Source organism: Poecile atricapillus, chromosome 3 (assembly GCF_030490865.1).
Source record: "Poecile atricapillus isolate bPoeAtr1 chromosome 3, bPoeAtr1.hap1, whole genome shotgun sequence".
Classification (NCBI taxonomy): domain Eukaryota; kingdom Metazoa; phylum Chordata; class Aves; order Passeriformes; family Paridae; genus Poecile; species Poecile atricapillus.
The window spans coordinates 31,078,810-31,100,018 of NC_081251.1; the positions used below are offsets into that span (position 1 = coordinate 31,078,810).

At 38.2% G+C, this 21,209-nt stretch overlaps 1 protein-coding gene across 1 annotated transcript in view; it reads left to right on the forward strand.

Annotated features, from left to right (window-relative positions):
• Nucleotides 1–18,783, forward strand: part of CD109 (CD109 molecule) — a 69,944-nt gene extending 51,161 nt beyond the window's left edge. Inside the window, exons 28-33 of the mRNA XM_058836581.1 lie at nucleotides 945–1,100; nucleotides 1,186–1,251; nucleotides 5,452–5,588; nucleotides 9,777–9,933; nucleotides 10,344–10,446; nucleotides 12,795–18,783. Coding sequence (XP_058692564.1) covers nucleotides 945–1,100; nucleotides 1,186–1,251; nucleotides 5,452–5,588; nucleotides 9,777–9,933; nucleotides 10,344–10,446; nucleotides 12,795–12,985 — 810 coding nt within the window. The 3' untranslated portion in view covers nucleotides 12,986–18,783. The remainder of the gene's footprint in view (nucleotides 1–944; nucleotides 1,101–1,185; nucleotides 1,252–5,451; nucleotides 5,589–9,776; nucleotides 9,934–10,343; nucleotides 10,447–12,794) is intronic.
• Nucleotides 18,784–21,209: the final 2,426 nt, after the last annotated feature.

A 21,209-nucleotide genomic window follows, 5' to 3' on the forward strand; every position in this document is an offset into this window, starting at 1 on the left:
AGCCACCATGTTGTGGTGAATGAATTCCTGTTACGTTAGAATTTTGTTACTAGAAGTGGCCTAATAATAAATAAAGTATCTGTATGCCAAGCCTGAAAGACCAATTTCTTCACTCTTACTGGTTAAAAATAGGTGCAAAATAAACGGCATAAACAGTAAAAATACCTGCAAAGATTAGAGACATATATTTGATTACTATATTTCTTCACAGAAAATAGTGGATGTTAAAATTCTCATTCCTTAAACTGGACCAAACATTCAAATACTGCCTCTTGTGTTCAAAACCTGGAGAGCTATGCCTACAATCACACACAAAGATGAAAAAAAGAATTTTAGATACATATATGACAGTGTGTTTGTAAGTATATTCTGCAGTGGTTAAATAATTGCACCAAATCTTTGGATTAAATACAGAGGATAAACTGGGCTGAAACCTTTTTGATTGGTGCTGAGTGTCCGATAAAAATTAATTCCGGCCTTTTGTTAAAATTACTGTTAATAATTTTTCAGACCTGTAGCTTTTGTGTCAATGATCAAGGCACCCTGAAAAATTCCTGTGCAGTACTGAGTACTTAATGCATAGTCACTAAATATATCTAGAAAGTAGCAATATTTTTATTTTCCTCTGTGTCTTTCTTCATGGTTGGTGTGGTAATTCCGACTGTTGTGTCTTTCAGCTCATCAGGTGTTGCATGTACCTTGCACAGGAGGAAAACTTCCTTAGCTGACTGCCACCTCATTTTCCATTTCCACAGTAGCTAACTTCTTGTCTTGTGTTGCTCTCTTCGTGCCAGGGGAATCCAGAGATATGGTGGTGGCTGCAGGAAGATTCCAGCATGATCAACAAAAGGGTCAATGCAGGGACTATGAGGTCCCCAAGGCATGGCCAGTGTGCTGCACTGGCTTCTTCTTTTTAGTACTGAAGGGTTTGTTTCTCTCAACAGGACACAGTGGTGGCTCTACAAGCATTGAGTCTGTTTGCAGCTCTCACTGCAGCAAGCAAAACAGAAATGGATGTAACAGTGACAACCCCTTCTTTGGAAATGCCAGAAACATTCTCAATTGATACTCAAAACCGTTTCCTGCTTCAGACTAAGGAGGTACTGTAAAAAGTGAGGAATACTTTTGTAAAGTCTGCTGAGTGAAAGTACTTTGAAAACACTGGTTTACTCATCTTTCTTTCAGATTCCCCCTGCACAGCAAATGACAATTACAGTGTCAGCGGAGGGAATGGGATTTGCTGTCTTTCAGGTAGGCAATGCAGGCAATCAGGTAGGTATTCTTGCTAAAGATGTGCTTTCTGTGGGGAAGGTGTATGTCGGAAGCTTTATAAAACATGTTAATAGGAGCAGTCTTCCAAAATGTCTTAAATCAGTAGCAATGCAAAGTAGTTGGGGAATGCTGTGAATAAAGGCCTCATATTTTAAGTACTGCTGGATGACTGACAGTTTTGGGGCACTTCCATGGGCCACAGCTGTATCAAAGCAGCCCTGTCCTCTTGAGAAATGAAATGTCTGTTTGCAAGACAAAGGACTGCAGTGGTACACTGGCAAGCACAGAGTTCAGAGTAAAACAGGTATGTGGACTAAGCAGAAATGCCTCATTGAGAACCTGTGGCAGACCATAATAAGGCTCAGATCAGTACAGAATAATATTGCATTGCTAGTTATAAGAGTTATTTTCTTGCATTGAAGTAGAAAGCAACAAAAACTAAAAATAAGAGATTATTACAGCTAAGTTCTCCAGCAGTTTTTACAGTGTTTTGAAATAGCATGAAAAAGGAGTCAAGGCATCCTGCAAACTATGAACAGTAATAGTTTGTAACAGTAACACTTAGCATCAACCAAAAGTGTGGGCATGGCACACATTAAATCACAGAGTGGAAGGAGAAATACCATATCAGAAGAAAACAGTGTTGGATCTAACTTGTTATGGCCAGCAGTGGATCTCACTTCCCTGGTGCCCTCTCCATGACAATTGGTTGTGACCACACAGGTCAAAGAGCAGACCTTGGAAAAGCTACAAATAATGCAGAAATACTAGTCTCTGAGCATGAGAGACTCATTTTGTTGAAAGTATAGACTTGCTGACTGTGTCACAGATCCAGAGTTCCTACTGGACTACTAGTCATAGTTGAGAAAACTGATCCAAAGCCACCTTTAAGTGTCTCCAAGTTTTATGGCAGGTCAGATTCCATCTCAAGCTATGTCCAGTCTGTCCTTCACTTTAGTGTTCTTATGCATCTGGGAAACAAAAAAAGCGTGGTGGTGGTTGGAAAATACGCTTTTCATATTCAAAAAGACCTTTTCAAAGAGGTCTTCACAGCTGCCTATCAGCAGTGAACAGCAGCTGGAGATACACCTCATTCATTCACCACCAGTCTGCAAAACACACAATGCCATAAATCACAACCTATGGTTATTAATTCCCAGCAGTGCAAACAAAGTTTACAGCAAAGTTCAAAAGTTTCAGAGGATAATTTAGATTTGGGCTTGCAGGCCAAGATAAGAGTGAACATTTCAGCAGGACTGTGTTCACACATCTATGGTTTCAGTGTGCCTGTGTGGAATGTAACAAAGTGGGGCTCCAGAACAGTTAAGACTACTTAACCCTAATCATTGTTGAGAAATACTCCCTGATACTAACTCAGCTAATTTGTCAGGCGAGCTGATCAAAAACTTTTCAGCAAGTAGCTTCATGCTGGAAAACACTGATTTGTTGAAATTAATACCTTTTGTGAAAACACATTGGTTCCAATTACATGATTTCCAGCAAGAAAATTTCACATTCAAACTAGCCTGTGTGGTGAGGACTGGGCGGAAGTCTTCCACCGAGAATAGCGAGTTGACTGTGGTGGGAGCACTCCCTGGTGGTGTATAGCACCAGGGTTTAAGTTCCTGGTTTGTTGCATGAATGTGGAAATGTACTCACAAAGAGCTGCTGTTCAGGAACCAAGGCTAGATTAATTTGTTCATTTAGGTCACTGTGCTGTTGCCTGTTTTCATGAAGCTTTGAGTCAGAGATGCTTTGACTTGATTCAGGATGTTGCTCTTAACATCCATGAGTAGTTCCTCTAAAACCTTGTCTTTGCTAAGATCAGTTCTTTCCTTCTGCTTCCTTTGGCAGGTCTGGTATTCTAAAAGAAAGAGTGCTGAGGACATTGGATGAGGTTTCTCTTTTTCCCAGACACGGCTAGGTCTGGATCAGATTTAATAAATCAGATAGCATATAGCTATAGCGTGGCAATCACATTTTTTCAGCTGGGTTTCATTGTCTTGCGCCTGTCAGAGTACAGTGGTAAAAATCACTGTTCTGAGATTTGACTTTCTCGTCAAATGCAGCATGTCAAAACAGTAATTAATTTAAATATCCCACAGCACAAGATTAAATCCATTAATGGCAATCATGCTTTCCCAACAGAATGGATTCCTAGGAAAAAAAACTTTTTTTTTTTTTCTGTGGTGAAATCTCATTGTCTGTGTGTGCAAGTTGGCACTGCATTCATTCCTGACCCTTCAGGATCTCATAAAATGCATTTTTTTGGGATATTATGATTGTAAAGGCATTTACTTACAGCTTTTTGGTCCTTCTAGTTTCCTAGCTCATCTCTGCATTGTGTGGGTATATACCGTACATGACCTAAGACACTTACTCTGCAAGAGGGAAGAGAGGATGGGTTAGGGTGTTATGAAAGGTGCTCTAGAGAAAGAAGTCAAAGAAGCAGTCTTCCCTAGGAGCCCTGCTGAAAGTCTTGAAAGAAACACCTCTCCACTGTCCAGAACCACTGTGAACTGGTCTTGACACATGACTAAAATAATTGGCATGGCCTGTGCCTTCTTGGAAGGAAGGAGAATGCCACTAAAATATAGAACTAGCAACAACAAGGGGAGGGTAAACAGGCTCAAACAAGGGTGGGTATGGGCAAAGTGGATAGGTGAACAAGATATCCTTGATCTCCTGATCAGGTTTAGAGAGGGAATGAGGAAAAAACCTCAGAATTCCCTGTTCCTCATTATGGGAAACACTGACTGTTTTTTCCACTCAGTGTATTTTGGTGGACTTAGGCAGAGGACTGAATGTTAGTTAGTGTGATGGTACTGAAACAGGTACATGATGAAATGCACACGTATTTCTCCATTACCATTTGAATGCATGTTGAGTAGGGACAGAAAATATTGGAGATGTTTTCATTGAATTCACATCCCATCCTCTGTCAAGCTCATTTATGCTGCTAGTTGAAGAAGAAAAAGGATAGGCTTTGATTAAGGGATTGTAAATATGCCATATTTTCAGAAGTGTAGTGCAGTTGAGAGTGTCAGCTACTATGAGAAGCCTCACTCTCGTGCAGAACACTAGGTTTTAGTTTTCTCTCCTTGGGCCTCTCACCAGAACTGGTGTACTACACACAAGACTGGACCAGTTCTGCCTTTAGCTTTGGCAGTTGCCTTTTAAAAGTTAAGAAATACAGTTGCTCATTTTTTTAATTTTATGCGCATTTCTGTATAATAGCCTTCTGTCCCCAAAGTGAGTGTGTATACAGAAGAAGGCTGTAATTAAACTCTATATTGTGAAAACATTTTCTTTCATTGTCATGAGAAATAGGGAAAAGAAAGTCAGATGGTAACAGCAATAGCTTATTCCATGAAAATATGAGCTGATTGACCTGTTCAGTATGTGGTTTCAGAGCATCCTGCCTTGGCAGTAAATTCCCATTCATTAGCTTTTTCTGGCAAAAGTTAAAACAGTTTTGTTTCTATGATGACAGACTGTTGAGGCACTGTTTTTTGTGTGCCTTCAGCTGGCAGGCTTTGTAGATTGGTTTCATCCTTGGTACTGCCTTCTCCTGTGGAGCAGTTGTACGTGATAAATCTTCACAGTTTCACCATGGTTGTCCTAAGTGCCTCTACAGAATTGGCTCTGCACTCACACAGCATGCCAAACTCAGCAACGTTGGGCAGGGCAATGGGAATTATGTGTAGATATTGAAAGAAGGACTATATTTTTTGTATCAAAAAGTGAGAGACATGGCGGCAAAAGCAAAAATCAGAAATTAAAGACGATTCCCTCAGTTATCCAGATAAAACACATAGCATGGTGAGAGGGTTCTTTGCTTTTGGTAGAAAAATAAATGAAAAGTGGCTGGAGTAACTCCCCTTGCAAGACCCCAACATGCATTTTGCTTGGCTAAAGAAAGGGGAATGAAAAGTGCTTCTGGAAAATCACAGTCCTTCTACAATGATTTCAGATAGCAAATGGAAAATTGTCAGTCCAAATTTAAAGGTATGATAGGACCTTGTACAAGTTACAGGATAGCAAGTCAATTATAGGCTAGCAGGTCTGTGCAAACATGTGTTTTCTCATGTGAACAGTCCTGTGGTGTTATGGTGTTAGTGTTTAAACCACACTGATTTGCTTTACCTATCACCTGATGTCTGTACTTGCAATCCACAGCTCAATGTTATGTACAACACAAAACACACCGATCAGAGGCTCAGATCTGTCCAAAATCAAGAAGCCTTTGACTTGAATGTCGATGTAAAAGATGATAAAGACGATAAAAACCACTTGACTTTGAATGTGTGCACAAGGTAGGTAAATCAGTTGGAGCATCTCATACACATCTTTGTGCATACCACCTTTAAATTACTTTAAATAAACTAAATTATCCATTTGTTTGTATGAATTTACTAATGTACGGGGTATAAATACATAACTGAAGAAAATAAAAATTACTTTGCACCAATGATAGTAGTTAAACTAAGAATCAAATCATAAGTCACTTTTTGCTGGCCAGGTGATACTTTTTTTAATAGTATGCATAAAGATGGAGGTACCCTAAATGTTAGAGGTATGTGAAAGAGTTTATGTGAAATACAAGAAAAAAAACTCAAAGGTTTTTTTGGTGCAAGTGCTTTTGAGCTATAGGGATGAGTGTGGACAGACTTGAAAATTGAATCAGTACCTTTGCATTCTAACTTGAGTAGCAAATGTGACAAGGGCCTATTACTCTTACTTTTCATGAAAAGAATCCTTTGCTTTTGATACAGAAGGAGATTTTTTTTTTTTTGTAAAGAAAGAAGGAAGTTCTGCAGTGCTGAAAACACCATGAAGTAAAGTAGTCATTCTTTGTCTCTATAATTAACTTCACTCAGAACAATTTTGGCAGGAATCAAAATCCATATTTACTTAATGATAAATTCACATTGCCCTATTGTGCAACTATCTTTGTGGTCTTTCATTCACCAGTAGTTAAGAACTTGGTAATAGAATACAATACATTATTCTATATTTGAAAGAGGTGGTAAGTTTTCCACCTAGGCTAATTCTGTTCTTTTTGCTGAAAAAGGGGGATGGGGCAAGAGGATATGGGAGAATGTGTGCATCTGGGGTGATGTTTCTTGTTCAGTAACCAACTACTAAGAGCTGAGCTGAGACTGCTCAAGTATCATCTCAGGGACCACAGAACAGCCACCTGGTGTTACCTGGATAGAATTTGCATCACATGAGAATAGATGACATTGAACTGTATATTCCTAGGTCTGCCAGTCAATCAGGTAATTTCTTTAACTGCTTTGTGCCTCCATTTTGCTTGCTGTGGAAGTGTTCATACACATATTTAAAGGGTATATTTGAAGGTGTTTGTTTTCTGTTAGTTTCTTCAGTATGTATTTACTATTGCAGTTAAAGACCACTGCAAATTTCATCTGAAACCCTATAGGACATTTATCTCTCTATATATTTATGTTTTTTCTCTTCTATATTTTGTTACCAACAAGGATGTTGTTGAGATGACTGCATTTGTTGTATTTAAGGATTTAATCTGTTTGTGAATACATCCTCTAGAAGCAGTTTCCTTCTTGTGACATTATGCATATTATATATGTAACATCTTGTTGAATTCCTTGTAAATGCAAGATTTGAAAACTACCACCTGATCCACCGTGATTACTCTTACATGCCTTTCATCCACACCTTCTATTTATTTAAACTTTGTACACCATTTGCCTAGAACTATTCTTACATTCTGCCTACCACAAGGAAGCTGTGACTGGAGATGGAGCCTCTAGGTGACACCGTCATACAAATAATCAGCTATAGAGAATATGATTTCAGTACAGAGGATTGATTTAATTTGGGAAATAGTCAGCAGGCATAAAGCCAGAGCTCTGTTTTTATATGTTTCTAGTATCCAGTTCAGTGACACAGATGGTGGGCAGAGATGCTAGAATACATGAGAGCTCTTGAAACAGAAGGGGCTTGTTCTCTTTTAAACTCTTCTATAAGTGTCAACAACATACTGAAGTCTAGCACAAACTCCTGACATGTAAAGGGCTGAGTTTGGGGTAAATATTTTCTGGGCAATATGACTCTTTAGCGAAGACCTTTTGCTTAAAATACAAAGAAGTGTTCCATCTCTCTGGGAACCCTCTAGGGTAGTGGTGCTTTAATTGAAAAGTGTTCAAAGAATAGAGACAAATCTAGTGACATTGAAAAGTATCCTGAAGAGACTGCTTGGAACATTTAGTTCTAACTTCAGTTCCATCAACTCTTATTGTGGAAAGTGGACTGGTACTTCGAGTAAGTCTGTCTAAATTTCTTCGGCTACAGCTTCATCTCTGCTATGCTTGAGTTGTCTTCCTCTCCTTTTCCCTATAAATTGTGTATTATTTATGCCTTATCTATATTCCTACATCAGTTTAAAGTTGGCTGACTTATGATCTTTATAGCATGATGCAGCTTTCTAGTAGAGAAGCCAATACAGCAAGACTGCTGAAATCTCCATGGGTGGGTATGTATAGCCTAGCTGTGGCTATGCATCTAGCTGAGGATATACATAGTTAGGTACTGAAGGCTTCAGCTTCACCAGTTTTTTCTTTTCTTTAATCTGGAGAATGTCCACCTTCTCTCAGCCAGCTTGATAGTGGTTGGCTATGGTCATCTTAACTGGGCATTTTTTATGACACTAGAGCAGGTGATGTCTCATTCAAATTGAAGTGGTTCTTGGTTAGAGGAGCTAACTCACTCTCTGGGAGGCAAATACCCAGGACTGCTCATTTTTCCTAAGTCTTATTGCCTGCGTTCCTTTTCCAGACATGGGAAAATGATCACTGATGGTTCTATTTACTCTCTCACTTCTGCTTTCTGCCTACACTATCTTGGTTTGATTTTCTCTTCTTTGTCTCATCTGTGAGAGGGTCTCACCCTGATCTCATGTTGCTGAAGAGCTGAAACATAAAGTTCATCTGAAAATATTATCAGTTTTCTTCAGGTACAAGTTTCAAGTCTGTCTTTCTCTTACTGATTATTCTTGCATGATGATTTTTTTTTCCCCTTTTTTTAAGAGACCATGAAGTTGAAGAGATGGTACCACAGCCCACCCCCAAGGCTGCCTCTCATCCTTTTTTGAGAGTCAGATCCTCATAAATTCTAGTGATATATCTAATTCACCCCTTGACAGTACCAAGATAGTTTGGTTCCCTGTTGGTGTTTCAGTAGCACCCCAGGCTGGCTAGACAGCTTGGGTATTTTCCTCTCCTCTTATTGGTAATTATGCAGAAATAATTACATCCAGTTCCAATTCAGTTATTTGTTTTCAATAGCAGCTACTTTGGCACAGCACATCATTGAACAGATGGTTTCATTTGTTTCTAATCTTGCGAGCCAACTGAAGTCAGCGGTTGTGCTGTATTTCTTTCAAAGTTGTATCTGCCTTGAATCAGCCAGGCTTAACAGCATTGCTTTGAAAGCAACTCTTCCCTTTCTTTTATTTTTTTAACTACCCAGCTCTACAAAGAAATAATTTAATTACTTTCAATACTGCCAGGCTTTCAAAATGAGGATTGGAGACCCTTCTATTTTAGTGGAACAGTAATAATTTACCTTCCATGCTAAGGCTGGGGAAACTCTTCTGCTACCTGCTTTATTTAAAGCAGTAGAATCTTTTGCAGGTCATTTAGGTGACACTTGTAGCACAGAGCACCATAAATACATTTTGATACATCTGTTATGCACCATAGTGTGCAAGGCTTTCTTCACAGAGCAAAGTTTTACTCCAGTGTCTGGTTTTCACAGAAGTGTCTTGGTTTGGAAGAAGATAAGAATAATATATAATTCTGTATATATATAATATAATTATTTAGGAAAAAAGAAGGGACTCAACTTCTTGAATCTTTTTCCAAATGTGGATTAATAACATGGCTATGCATTCTAAAACTGAAACTTTTAGAAAACTTTGTTAATGGAACCATCAGTCTCTGTGAAGGAAATATGAAAATGTTTGAGAGACTTTGGTGTACACACCAAAGTATCTTGGCCTCCAAAATGAATAGAAGCAAAACAATGCATCCATAAGAGGAAATGAATATATTTCAGTAAAAGACTTCCTACAGCAGTTTAACTGCTTCTTTTGAAATGTGTTTAATTGCAATAGTTTCTGCATATTTGTAATACAAACCTGTACTTGTAGATGCCAATTGAAAGTTCCACGTGGTGTCAATATCTCATGTGATATTTGTATTGCAGTTTTCTCAGTGCAAGTTGAGTTTGCCCAGCTTTTGTATATGTGGCTAAAATTAGCAAGAAAAATAATTGAGAAGTTGATTTTTAGCTCTTTATAATTGGAAATTTTTTGTCAGTATTTTGTTCCATTTGTTTCCTAAGTATTCTTAATCATTATTGCTTCATTAGTTCATGTGACTTAAAAATCAAACATTTTCTTTGGAGAGTGGGCTACTGTATTTCTACTAAAAGTTCCTTTGTCTCTGTGTTTTGAAAAGGTACTTTGGTTCTGGCACAGCTCCCAGTAGTGGTATGGTCCTCATGGAGGTTGGCTTACTCAGCGGTTTCTCTGTGTCACCAGATTTTGTTCCATTAGACAATACAGTTAAGAAGATGGAAAAAGACAATGGAAAAGTCAACCTATACTTAGACTCTGTGAGTTGGAAATAAAAAAGAAATGTGTTTGTGGTGATGTTAATCTTGACTCTGACATTGTTAGGCTTAAATTTGGAAAGACATGATTGTATTCTTTGGGGGAATCAACATCTGCTATTTACATGGAATTAATAGTTCTTCTGTTTTTAGTGAGACTGATTGGATAGGTGCAACTCAATTGTATTTGTAAGAGGTTTCTAAATTAGGCTTCTTAAAAATCACACATAAGAGGGCAGATGTTTCAAGAAGTCTGTAATTTGACCAAAATGACTGCAAATGAGATAATTATCCTATAATGCATCCTGAGTCTTAAGCCTTTGGAAATGGACTACCACTGGGCTAAAAGTCCTTACCTCTTCCATGAAGCCACCATCCACAGGGTTCTCAGGATGTTTCTCTTGTTTTTCTAGCTTAATGGAACACAGGTTTGTGTGGATATTCCAGCTACGAGAGACTTCAAGGTGGCAAATATCCAAGATGCTTCAGTGACTGTAGTGGATTACTATGAACCTAGTAAGTGTCATTCATTTCAAATGGTATGTAATTTTTCAGAAGTTTAAAATAAATTTTATTTATTCCTTTTTATAGGAATAGGAGAAATTTTAGTGAAGAAAAAGCTGCATTGAGCTGTAGTGTTTTTGGACATTTACATGCCCAAATTACGAACAATTAGTAGTGTTTTCACATATCTATTGTCCTAATGGGTTGGTTCCTCAACTGTTGCAAATTGTCTGGCCCAATATTTTCCCAAAACTATTAAATAAAGCAGGAGCTTCACTGTGATTCACTTACCAAGTTAATAGTTACTTCTGGAGTAGCTTTGCCATCTGTTTCTTACTTAAACTAAGATTCCTTCATGGGAGAAAATCCTAATGTTTTGACTTCTGTTGTTACCTAAAAAAGGTGAACATTGGAAAAGTAGTTTCAAAGGGGTTTTTTTGGGGGGGAGAAGGGTTTTGGTTGGTTTGCTTGTTCGTTTGTGGTTTTTTAGGGACTTTTTGTTTGTTTTTTGTCTGTTTATTGTGTATGAGTGTATTATATGTATGACATAGTATGTTTTGTGTAGAGTGTTTTAGAGATGGGCAACAATGTACAAAGGTCTTTGGCAAAATTAAAAGCAAGAAAAAAATTACAGGCTGATGAAGAAGATACTACGTTTTCATTACTTGAACCACCTGGTACATTATTAAGGATTTGGTCTTGGTTTGAGATAAGGCATAAAAAAGTTGTATTGGCAATTTTCATGTTTTCTGGCACAATACAAAAGACAGCCAAATATGATGTGTGCTACTTCAGCTAGATGAAGATCACATTTATTCTATATAGGCTGAAATTCTTGTTCATTCACAGAATTTAAAAATAAAATAGGAAATTACCAGTTGTAAGTACACTATTAATTGTAAGTCCATTAATTAAAGCATGTTTTAAGGGCTAGTGGCTTAAAAATTACAGCAAGTTTTTATTTGAGAGAAACACATGAGACTTAGAATGAATGGCTGAAATGAATTTTCAGTTCCTGGCATAAGCACTCAGGACCTAATCTTTTATAAGAATGCTATTAGATAGGCTAATAAACATGTTTATTGTAAAGTCACAGGTAAGTGCACACGTGTAAATATTTTTATTACATTTAAATATAAATAAATTCTCCATAAATTCTCAGTTACCAAACTAATACTAAGGACCAAAATTTATATGATGCAATCAAGTGCTGTAATTACTTTAATTTCAAGAAAATTATTTGTGCAAATATTATTTTACAGGACACCAATCCTGTTACTGTATAGCATAGATGTATTATTGGTCAACATACATACATGTGCCGTGGTTGAGTTCTTCTGGGAGAACTCCTTCCTGTCTAATACAGGAATGCGATTAGATTTTAATTTATTATTTTCCACCACTGTTGTAGTTGGTGACCCGAGCTGCAGGGATATATTTTATGTGATGATGATAGATTCATGTTATATTCAGAGCTAGGAAATGCCTAGAGATCTCCTCCTCTGGCGCTTACTGATAAATGAGATTTTGTTGTAGAAGATAGTACAACTGGCATAGATGTAAGATCTGGCTTGGATGCAGTATTCTCTTACCTGACTTTTTATAACTAGCTGGGTGTCGCTGTTTGGTAGACATTTTGTCCCATAAAATTACACATTTTTTTAATACCCTGAGGCTTGTAATGAAAATGAATATAATTTCAGTTAAAAATGCTGCTATTAAAAAAAAGAAGTTGCAAAGTCTCTAGTTGGAAAGAAAAAGAAGGAAAAAAGCTGCTGAGAGGAAGAAACTTTGCAAAAGCTTGTTCTGTGAGCAATTACCATACATTAATGTTTCTGAAATGAATATGATTTTTCAGACTTCTAGTCTGGCTCTGTAGCAACCCTTCAGGGAAAGGGAGAGTAAAATACAAGAGCAGGACCTAGGTGAGGTAAGCCAGATTCAGGAAGCTGAAGCTCCCACACGTGATAGTGAGAGAAAGCATCAGTTAGGAGAGATCTTGCTCTTAAATGTTATAGCCAGCAACTTGTCAAGTAAAGTATCTGAGTTCCTTTGTTGTGTAGGTAGGGGCAAAATTCCTTTCAAAATGTTTGTCCAAGGTTTGTGAACAGTTGAGATTGATTCTATGAAAGTGTGCCTTTCACCAGGCATTGGCGTGAATACATTGAGGTGTTCTGGGTGAAGAAAAATGAGTAATGGCTGGGCTTAAATACCAGCTGTGGGAAGTGTTTTGCAGTATATGATGTCAGAGTCTGTGTCAGAGTTTAGTGCATCCTTTAAAAATGATTTCTTTTTGAAGCTGGGCTCTTGGTTAATTTTCAGAAGTTCATTGACTAATGTTAACTAACCTTTCTGAACAGGGAGAAGAGCGGTGAGAAGCTATAACTCAGAAGTAATGCAAAGTGTAACCTCTTGTGACTTCTGTGAAAGTGATTGCAACCTTTGCCTCCGAGACGGTTCTGCAGCCTTGCTTCAGCACTCTTCATTGGCCTCCTTGTTCTGTGTGCTCTTTGTCATCTGTGTAAACTTGCTGTGCAGTTGGGTGCTGTAAAAGATTATGTTTCACATCTAAGGTTTCCATAAATTATCCAAAGAAAATTTTATGTTCAGATACCAGCCCATCTTTAGTGATTACCATGACCAAACTCCTGCTGTGTTCAGGGAGAACTGGGCTGGCCCATATGGTAAATTTTCTGGCTGTGCCAGAAAACTTCTACAAGTGTCTGCTGGAAAAGCTTTCCAAGTGTTAGTTTCATACTGGATTTATATTCTGAAGAAGCACAGAGTTACTGACAAAGCAGTATGATGAAAAGTAAACTTAGTTCCATATTCCCACTTTGTTATTACCCCAGCTTCCAACTGTGCTTTTTTTTTTAGAAATGCATGTTGTTTTACCGTGCTTTTCCAAAACACTATGCTTCTCAATTTGGGAGTTGATGGGCAATGATAGGAGCTTGGTATCAGAGCTCACTTTGTTCTGTTCTGAAGATGAGACACTCCACATTAATACTGAATTTCTCTGTGTGCTCTCATGGGGAATACTATGAAAAAAAAAAAAAGAAGGAGCTGGCTTCAGAGCAGATCCAAGAGCCAAAAAGTACTGCATTTACAAACTGCTGAATGCTCCAGAAAGCTGTCAGTCTGCTTTTTTTTTAATCTTTTCAGAGAAGGTAGGCAGACTTTTTTGTCAATTCATAAGCTAATCATGCTTGAAAATAAGGCCTCAGGATGTTCTCATGCATTTTAGTCTGAAAGGCTTTTTGCTGTAAACACATCAAAGATAAAGTTTGTTTTTCAGACTTAATTTTTCCAGGGTTATTCAGAAACAAATGCAATTCTCTTTCTGTGTGAGAATGCTGGTGTCAGTTGGCATATATTTATGGCCAGATGAAGGAAGTTTGCTTTGAACCTGTTCTGGTTTTTTGGTGTCTCCTAGAAAGGTCACTCTGGGGCATCATTTATGTCTTGCGCTTTCAGTGTCTTTTCAACAGTTCAGGAGGCATAACCCCAAAGAGTTGTTTACTGCTCTCAGTGCCATGTGAGTTGGTGGCCCTGGATGCCACCTGTGCCCCCTGTTGCTGGTGGTGGCTTTAGGAGGCATGGGCTGCATATGCATTCAGTCCAGCCAAACAATCCACATGTTTGCTTAACTTCAGCCACATCCATGTATGCTCAAGGGCTCTGCTGAAGTGGAATGGAGGAGAGCAATGGTGAAAAGTAGCAGGCACTTTTACACCCAAACCTGCTCTTTGCACATGGGGAGAATTACAGGTCTCTGTGAGTGTGGAAATGTGTGAGCTTGGGAGCTTGTTGCTCCTGAGTGAATGTATGAATGCCTTCCTTGTCTGGCAGCCAATCTGTCCTTCTTGTGCACTACCTGTAATATCTAATGCTTAATTCTTTTTGATGAGGCAGCCAAGCTGTTACACTCATAGTTACTAAAATGAAGTTATTAGCTGTAATGCTGACTAAGAGAGGTGGAAATTATAATTTCTATTGATTCCCTTTCTTTCACACCTTTTAGAGACTAAATGTGTTTTTTGTGCACATGTAATAATATAGCAGTCACTTTCCTTGGGCAATTTCTAATTTTTATTCAATTTTTGCTACTGCTTAAAATGTATATTTTTGTATTTATGCTCATCTATAATGTTGTTCACAAAGAAAATTTTGCATAGTAGCATGGGAAAAGGCCTGAACTTCCTGAACTGGGGGTGCCTTCTAATACAAATGTATAGGTTTTAACTGCAGAACAGTTTAGATGGGGTTATTTGTCGTACTTCACCTGTTTTTGGAATTTACAATGTTTTTCACAAATTTGAAGTTCTGTCCTCTTTCTCAGGCAGAGCTTAGGCCTGGTTTTTCATGGTCATTCATGCTTTTCACTTGCCCTTGGTGTGTTTTGGATTTAGCCTTTTGAGTAGTTAATTAGTGCCTGATCAGTGTTGTGCTGCTCTGACCTACATGAAGTAATGTATTTATTGAAGCCAAAAACACTGCTTAGTCAGTAGGATGCAGAATCTCACCCTATGTAAGCCATTCACTTGGTTACATGGGTCCAATGCTAAGAGAAACAAAGATACAGACTTAGACACATCTCTGCATCTCAAAAACCTTTATTCATTTATGGGAGCCTAAATTGAACTGTGCCAAGTTAAGATCTGGAAAAATGTCTCATCTAAGCTGGGATGTGTTTTGCTGTGGGTTTGATTTTCTTATGACCTATGAAAGTTGGTCTTCTCTTTCTTTGAGAACAGCAGACTTGACATGTCATTTGCCTTCCTTTAATATAATTTCAGAAACCCAAAGCTCACATGCTTCCAGGTTTTTCTATACATAGGGCTTCTAATAGGGACCTGATTAATGATAGGATAAAGGGTCTTATTTTCTAGACAAGATGTACTGGAGATAAACTTCTCTTTTGCAGTAGATAACAGGAATAAATTAGTTCTGTTTTGCATGCAGTCCAATCTTCCTGAAAATCCTCCAAGAAAAATGGATTTAAACTGCTTAGTTGAGTTTTGGACAGCACAGCTTTTACTAGTATTCCCTTACATTTGTTTCTGAGACAAACAACACATGTTTTTAAATTACTTTTGGCTGCTTTGCACACTATATTAAGAATCATCAGTCATAATGCACCATGTCAGGGAAATTGTTGGAGTCAGTGAATAAACATCCTCTTTTATTTCACTTTATTTTATACAGCAGGCATATTATTGTAGGCATCCAAATCTGCATCTGTATCAAGCTATTTTAAAGGAACCGTGTAAGTTCCTTTAAACAAATGCTTACACCAGGTGGCCTTTAACATTTCTGCATCAGTGCCTTCAGTCACTTTGCAGTAGTGGCTGGTGCTTTGAATGAATTGCAGAGGATAAAATTTCTACTTTGTGGGCAGTGAATGGAACAGCAGAAATGCAATATTGTTCGGCATAGTGACTTTTTTTGTTTTCCTCATTGTTGTGTGGGAACCTTTACACTAATGCTCAGCATATATATTATCCCCATTGTTGTGTAATATCCATTTTGGATGTTAAGGGTGTCGTGCTCCCACTGAAAGTGATAGGAAATCTTGTAGCAAAAAGTCTTTTGGATCTCTTTAGCAATAAGGTCTATAAGGAGCTTTCAGGAGTAATGCTAAAAGCATTAATGAAAAGCTATTTTGTGATGGAGTCTTAATGTTATATTATGTGAACATTTCTGCTGTTCATTGAAATCTGAATGCATGCTGGTACTTCCCATGCTCTTTTCACCCACCGAGTGTGAATGGACATGGTCTGTCTAGAGGCCTTAATATGCTATTGAATCAGTAAGAGATATTTATTTAGGATTGAGTCTAAAACAAAACTGTAATGCATTTTAAAGGTGTTCTCCCCAAATTCTGCCTCTGCTGTCATCCATCATCTTAGCTGAGGGTTTCTCTACAGGTTTCAATGTGGGAGTCACTTAGAGATCTTCTATACTAAATTCTGCTGTACAGAATGTTTGGTTCCCAGCATGGCAGCTCCATAAAATTGTTTATATTGGAAAAGACCTTTAAAATCATTGAGTCCAACCATTAAGCCAGCTTTGCCAAGTCCACCACTAGACCGTGTCTGCAAGTGCCACACCTAAACTCTTTGTAAATACCCCCAGGGATGGTGACACCACTCCTTCCATTGGCAGCCTGTTCTGATACTTAACAGTGAAGAAATTTTTCCCAATATTCAAGCTAAACATCCCCTGGCACAACTTGTATCAAACACAAGCAGTGCAGATATTCCCAGTTAGCTTCCATATCATGTGCTCCTGTTCACTTCACAAGCAGGAGCTTGTGGCTTGTGCACATCAGTGGCACATGCTAAAAGGGGGAGGCGGCCAGACGGGTGCAGGAGAAACATGAGAGCCATATCCAGTGTTCACAGAATCATAGAAGGTGAAGGAGTTGGAATGGACCTTATGGATCATTTTGTCTCAACCTCCCTTGCCATAGACAGGGACTCCTCCCACTAGATCAGGTTTCTCAATACCTTACCCAGCCTGGCATTGAACGCTGCCAGGGTTGGGGCATCCACAGCCCCCCTGGGCAACCTGTTCCAGTGTCTCATTAACCTCACAGTAAAAAACTCCTGAATATCTATTCTAAGTTTCCCTTCTTTCAGTTGGAACTCATTACTCCTTGCCCTGTTAGTACAGCTCCTGGCAGAGCCCCTCTCTGGCTTCCCTGCAGGCCCCCTCCAGAAGGTTGATGTGAGATCTCCAGGCGAACAGTCCCAACTTTGCCAGCCTGTCTTCACAGGGGAAGTGCTTCAGTCCTCTTATCAGCTTCATGGCCTTCCTCTGAACTTGCTTCAACACTTCCATGTCCTTCTTATATGACAGGCCTCTCTTTTGCCTTGCAAGTCACTGTTGACAATCAAACCTAAGATGCAAACATTGATTTTATTCAGTTTTCAAAATATTATCTTGGCAATATTTCTCTGAATACATTGTTCAAGTCAGTATGAATATTGACAGTATTTGATTTTAGCTGAGTCCTGCAGAAAGCTTATGCATACACTGAGCTGTTACAGGCTGCAGTGTTCTGCAGTGTGCAGTGTGTGTGCATAAACACAAGATCATCATAAAGTGCCCAAACAAACAATGCTGTGTAGGCATTCCTTCCTAAAAACAATGTTTTTAGGAAAGAATATATTAGAAAGCAACTAGTGCCTAATGGCATAATTTTTCTGTCTGAAATGCTAAGAAAGAGGATTCAGTTTTAATTCTAATGATTCATTTTATTTTTGTTATAACATTTCTTCTTCTACTATAAGTCCTTATGCAGTGAACTATCTCTATGTGATCTGAAGATTTTGAAATTAGGTGCTTAATGAATTTATAAAACATAACAGCAGTTGTTTGCTTTTCACCATATCAAAATATTTCACTTCCATATTGTTTTTAATTAATTTTAATGTATTTCTGTGTGTCAAATGGAAAGGCCATTGCTCTATTGCTATTCTAGGCAATAAAAGCTGATAGTGTGCTGTATTAGATTAATCTAATGATTACTTTTCCTATAGATAGCTTACTTTCAGATAGGTATGAACATTAATTCCTTATGTGCTGCATTTGAGTCACCAGTACTCCAGTTTAAGATTTATCTTTAAATTCAAATAATTAATTTCATTTCTTAGTAGCTACCCAAAAACTTCATCAGCATTGCTTATATCTTACAATGTTATATTATGGACTGGGCTTTTTTGTTGTGGCTTTTAATTTTGTTAGGTTGTATGGGATACTAAATACAAAGAAGAAAATAAAAATATGCTTGCTCAGTGGAAGTATATAAGCAGGTATAATGTCCTACTGACTGGCACATCTCTTCTTTTTCCTTATCAGGCCTTAAACAATTCGAACTAAAATTCTTGACTGCTTTCAGACATATTCATTTACCCAACTGGATCTAAGTTAGGATCATCATTCACATTTTCACTTTTGATCAAATCAGATATCGTAGAAAAATAATGTTTTTATGAGCTGTTTTGAGCAAACAGAGGTGAACTAACATGCCAACTATGCAAATAGCTTCTCTCTTTTCAAGTAATAAAGCAAATGTTAAGGAACTAGACTGTTTCAAAGGATCTTGAAAGATTGTCATTTGTTTATTTTTCTTCAAATAAAGTTTGCAATAGCTATTTTTAAATGCTATTAAAGATGACTTTTAATAATATATGTCTAATGTTTGCTTGTTTAAGAATACAGCTACATGTAGTAGATCACAGTATCTGTACATTGCTGACCACTACCCATCCTCAGCACTTTTTAGAGGTTTCCTCATCTGTGTTTTAAAGCTCAGAATTTAATAACATAAATAAAATAGTATTAAAAGCATTACAGCAGTGGATTCTCTGGTCAGGCTGTAAACAGTCACCTCAATTTAAAAGTCTGTTTTGTTCAGCGTGAAGTTATTGCAAAGTTTGCTGGTATCTGTAGCAGAGGTAGCCTAAATAGTCTTATGTAATGTGCTCAGTTTAGGTAGGCCCCTTGTGGTCATGGAGAACATCTGGAACTGTACTGTTGTATGAAAAGGAGAAAATCATCCAGATACAGAGCGAATTGCTGAAGTGGAAGTGAAAGAACACCAAGAAATTTTTATGCCAAAGTATATTATACAAACATAATTGAATTGATTCGCAAAAAAATTTTTTTTTGGTGACCTGCTATTTTAACTGCCATTTTTTGTGGTTTAGAAGTTTGGTCTCCATGACACTGTCTTTTTGTAATTTTCCTCATAATTCTCTTGCTATTCCTCATGCCTGCCCTTGAAAGAGCTTCCTGGCCCATTTCAACTCTGAGGTCAGGATCTGCTGAGCCTCACTTATCTCTTATGCCCTGACCCCTAACCATCTCTCCTGTAAGTTCAGTAGCCATTTCTGTGCTCATGTGTCACAGATCTACCCTTTCTTTCAGAGCCTTTGTGACGTGTCAAGACTAAAATCTTCTTTGGTCTCATGGAGAAGTAGCTATCAGCTCAAACCCAGGATGAATAGAAAACGCTTGGGACTTGTCAGAACAGATTTATGAAGCTGAAATAATCTTTAACCAACCTAATAGCATTCTGTGGTAAGAGGATTGGCTGTGTGCGTGAGGAAGAACAGTGAATAGAATTTAGTAAGGCTTTCTCTCATATTTTTTTTTGTTTTAATATTGATAATAGTCCCAAATAAAGCAAATTTGGAACATGAGACATTCTGATGATAGACCGGTTTCTAGAAAAGTGGTTTTGGAGTGGACTTCTAGGTGAAGTGTAGAAGCAATCAGAGGTTAAGTGTAAATATTTGTGCAGACATACCATCCCTTCCTGCACGAGAAGTGTCTGTAGTGTGTTTAAGTGGTGTGTAAGTGGTGATTCATCCTTCTCCTGCCTGTGGACACCTTTAAAAGAGCCGTGAGCCCGTTCTGAGGATGTGCTTGTTGGTGGCGCTCGGGCTCAGGCCGCAGTTCCCTGCTCTGTGCTGTGCTAGCACATGCCTGTCCAGCCCTAGCTGCGTGTTCATGTCTTGAAACCAGCCACCATCTTAGGCATGGCTACTTAGGTGAGGGTTTTAATGTGTCTGAAGCAAAGAATGAGAAATCATATCCCTAATAAAGGGGAATAAAATGACATAAAGAAGAGTGTCTTGATCTGATTCTCAACAGCTGCCAGAGAGACTGTATGGATTTTCCTGGGGATTCTTCTGGCTCACACTGATGGAAAGGGCGGACTGATGGATACTTTAGGTAAGTGGCTAGACTTTTTTGTTTGTTTTTTTTTTAAAGACAGGAATGCTCAGTTAAAATGTTGGATCATGGGGCAAGGATAGCAATATAAACACATGTGGAAATAATGTACTAAGAAAGCTCTGTGGTTTCATATGCAGAAAAAAGATAGAAGCCAACTCTAGCTCAGTGGGCAGCTAATTAAGCCAGAGATCTCTCTGTACATTGTATTCTAAGTTCAATACAAGAGCATGTATCAGCAAGGTGCCATGTGATTTTTCCCTTATAGTTCACATTTTGATCTCAGGAATGAACTATGCGTCATTCCCCTAGTGATTATTTAAAGATGAGGTGGCTGGATGTTAAATGAGTGTCAATATGGTAAATGTGTCTTGTTTGTGTGGATGATCATTGTCCTTGATCAGTTGTTCACGTGAGTTTAGGTCTGTTGTTTTTCTGTTCCTGATTTTAATTGAATCTTAGTTAGAATAATATAAACACAAATGCTTTTGCTGTTCAACAACATGAAGCTTTATTGAGACAGTTGTGAGGAGTGATTTTGCAATTGCTACATATTCTGCTTGCTCCACTTAAGATTGAATGCTACAGCTTTCCTGGTTCCTTTCTCAACTCCATCCACCATTTTGCCAATACACAGAGACCAACCACAGGCTAAAAGACTTTTATTGCAGCATACAGGAGAAGGAAAAAAAAGGTGTGAATTCTTTGTTAGGAAGCACAGCATGTGGTCTCAAAGTGGTACCTCTCACCAAAGGAGTATGAGACTCCACATTATACAGAAAACAAAGCCTGGTGTGATCAACACAGCTCTGCCTCAGCTGCTTCTCTGGTTTCATTCTTTTTCCACTCATTCATAATGACTTTATTCTTCTGCTTTTGTAAGGCTGGGATAATGCTGCACAAAGTCATATGCAGGAACACTCTCTAATGCAATCCTATACTTCAAGTCCCTCTAGATTAGCACATTTCACCTGGCAACCAGTGGGGCACATCTGGCTTGCAGGAGGTTTGAACATAGCCATTTTCCT